This window comes from Propithecus coquereli, unplaced genomic scaffold, assembly GCF_000956105.1.
Source record: "Propithecus coquereli isolate 6110/MARCELLA unplaced genomic scaffold, Pcoq_1.0 Scaffold160, whole genome shotgun sequence".
In the NCBI taxonomy this organism is placed as follows: Eukaryota; Metazoa; Chordata; class Mammalia; order Primates; family Indriidae; genus Propithecus; species Propithecus coquereli.
The window spans coordinates 2,133,916-2,136,145 of record NW_012140525.1 but is presented as its reverse complement, the minus strand read 5'-3'; the positions used below and the strand labels follow the sequence as shown (position 1 = coordinate 2,136,145).

At 32.2% G+C, this 2,230-nt stretch overlaps 1 protein-coding gene across 1 annotated transcript in view; it reads right to left on the bottom strand.

Moving 5' to 3' along the window:
• GIN1 (gypsy retrotransposon integrase 1) overlaps nucleotides 1–2,230 on the bottom strand; it is a 39,965-nt gene that overhangs the window by 5,492 nt on the left and 32,243 nt on the right. The window contains exons 5-7 of the mRNA XM_012641062.1: nucleotides 1,393–1,584; nucleotides 1,121–1,297; nucleotides 346–631 (exon numbers count right to left, since the gene is read on the bottom strand). Coding sequence (XP_012496516.1) covers nucleotides 346–631; nucleotides 1,121–1,297; nucleotides 1,393–1,584 — 655 coding nt within the window. The remainder of the gene's footprint in view (nucleotides 1–345; nucleotides 632–1,120; nucleotides 1,298–1,392; nucleotides 1,585–2,230) is intronic.

Here is a 2,230-nt window from a genome sequence, read left to right as displayed (position 1 = left end):
TGATCTTAGTTGTTTTTCATGCTAAAATGAGGCGCAAGATGACTAAAAGGACATTGTGAAAGCAAAAATAGAAAACATATAATCCTTCCTTCAGTAGATACAGGTTTAGTATTTCCCATGTGAACTATAAAAAAGCACACTAGAAATCAAAATAAAAATCTCTCACAAACCTGACAGTTCCAGAAGAGACATTCTAATAAAAAAAGACTACCTGGGTTATCTAAAACTATACCAAATTTTCTAAAAATGAGAAAGGAAAACCTAACGAAAGAGGAGAAGAAAGGTTTCTATTATTCTCTCCTCATCAAAGAAAAGTAAAAATGTAGAGAAGTGACAGATACTTGCCTTGTTCACTGGATTCTCTTACATAGGGCTTAAGGTGGGACATTTTGATAGGTCTTTTAAGTCTAGCCCCAGTGTTGTCTCTCAGGACAGCACATCCACTTTCTGTAATATAGTCTATGACACAAGGACCAACCCATTCAGACTGGAAACGACCATCCTTCCACCAATTTTTCCTTTGTCTTAAAACTTCATGACCCACTTTTAAATGAAATGGATTTAATTGCTTTGGTTTCTTTTTAACAATGATCTTGCTTTTATTTAGTTCATTCAAATTGTTGTTCTCCACCTATAAGTGTAAAAAGAAAAAAGAACAAAGGAATGAAAGAGCTATAATTTCTTGAAGGTAAATGTAGACAATATTATAAAAAATTGTAATTTATTGAAATGCTCTAAAAGTTAGGCATGAATCCCATTTAATTCTTAAAACGACATTTCAAAGTCAGTATTATTACTCCTACTGTATATAGAAGGCAAACTAACATAGGTTAAGTAATTTTTTAAAGTCAAACAACCGATAAGCAGCAAGACTACCAAGCTGAATCCAGCTCTATTTGATTCCAAAATCTATGGTTTTCTTCTTATTGTCTCATAATTTCATTGCTAATAAGCATACTATATAATCAAAACAAGCAAAATTTGATAGATAAAAAAAAATTTGGTGTAAGGGTCTATCGTGTGTGTGCACGCATACACATGTGTATATGCTGAAACTTTAAAAATAAGTATCACTTTATAGAGTTCTAGATTATAGAGTTTTTCTGTTAAATACAATCACCTGGCCCACTGACGTTGTCTTACTCTTCATTATTTTATCAGCTTCTTTAACTGCATCTAGAATTCTGGTAAACATATTTGCATTATCACCATCCACTTCATGAAGATTATCTGAAGTCTCAGCCATATAAGGATTTCGATGAAACATTTGAAAATATGGTGTATTTTTAGTAGGCTCCTATTTTAAAGAAAACAGCAATTTTGTAATAAAACAGTAATCTAGCCAAGAAATAGTCATAACTCAGAAGTATAGAATTATAAAAAGGCACATACCAAGTGAGTTACATTGAAGGCAAATGAAACAGCCGATAGGTGATCATCCCAGTTGTTTGGGTATTCAGCACAGTGTTTAGAGAGAAACGTTTTGATTGTGCTAGGTGTACTTTCAGTTGGATTAACAGTTCCAGAGGTGTGAGAAACTACAATTTGCTTTGTGCCAAACAATCCATATAGTTCAACATTAATCTGAAAAAAATATAAAACAAAGCTAACTTTTTATAACTTGCACTGTATTTTTCCACTGATTAAAAAAAGGCTTCAAAAGAATTGGAATCTTGCCTTTTTCATTGACCATAGACATTCTATATAAAAACATACATACTTTGTTTTAAAATAGTAGTTAGCATTTATTGAGTCCTTACTATGTGTTGGTCAACACACTAGATAGTTTACATTATTGTCATTAGGACTTACAACACTTTTATGAGGTATTATTAAAGAAAATTAAACATTTAGGAATATATTTAACGAAGGAGGTGAGAGAAGTATGAAACACTGAGAAAAGAAATTGCAGAAAATGTCCATACTACTTAAAGTGATCTACAGAATTAATGCAATCCCTATCATTTTAAAGGTAAGATGAAGTGCCTTGCCAAATACATACATACAACAAGGAAATGGAAGAACAGAATTTAACACTAACTTTGAGTTCAAATAACTTTTTAACTTAGTAGACAGTCTCCCAAATAAACACTAGATCACATAATCCAGTTAACAGGTGTGTGGCCTTGGCCAAGTCACTGAACCTCTCTGTACTCACAATTTTTCCTCATGTGTAAAATAAAGAAAATCCTGCCCAGGACTCTTCTGAGGATTAATGAGTTAGTGTTTA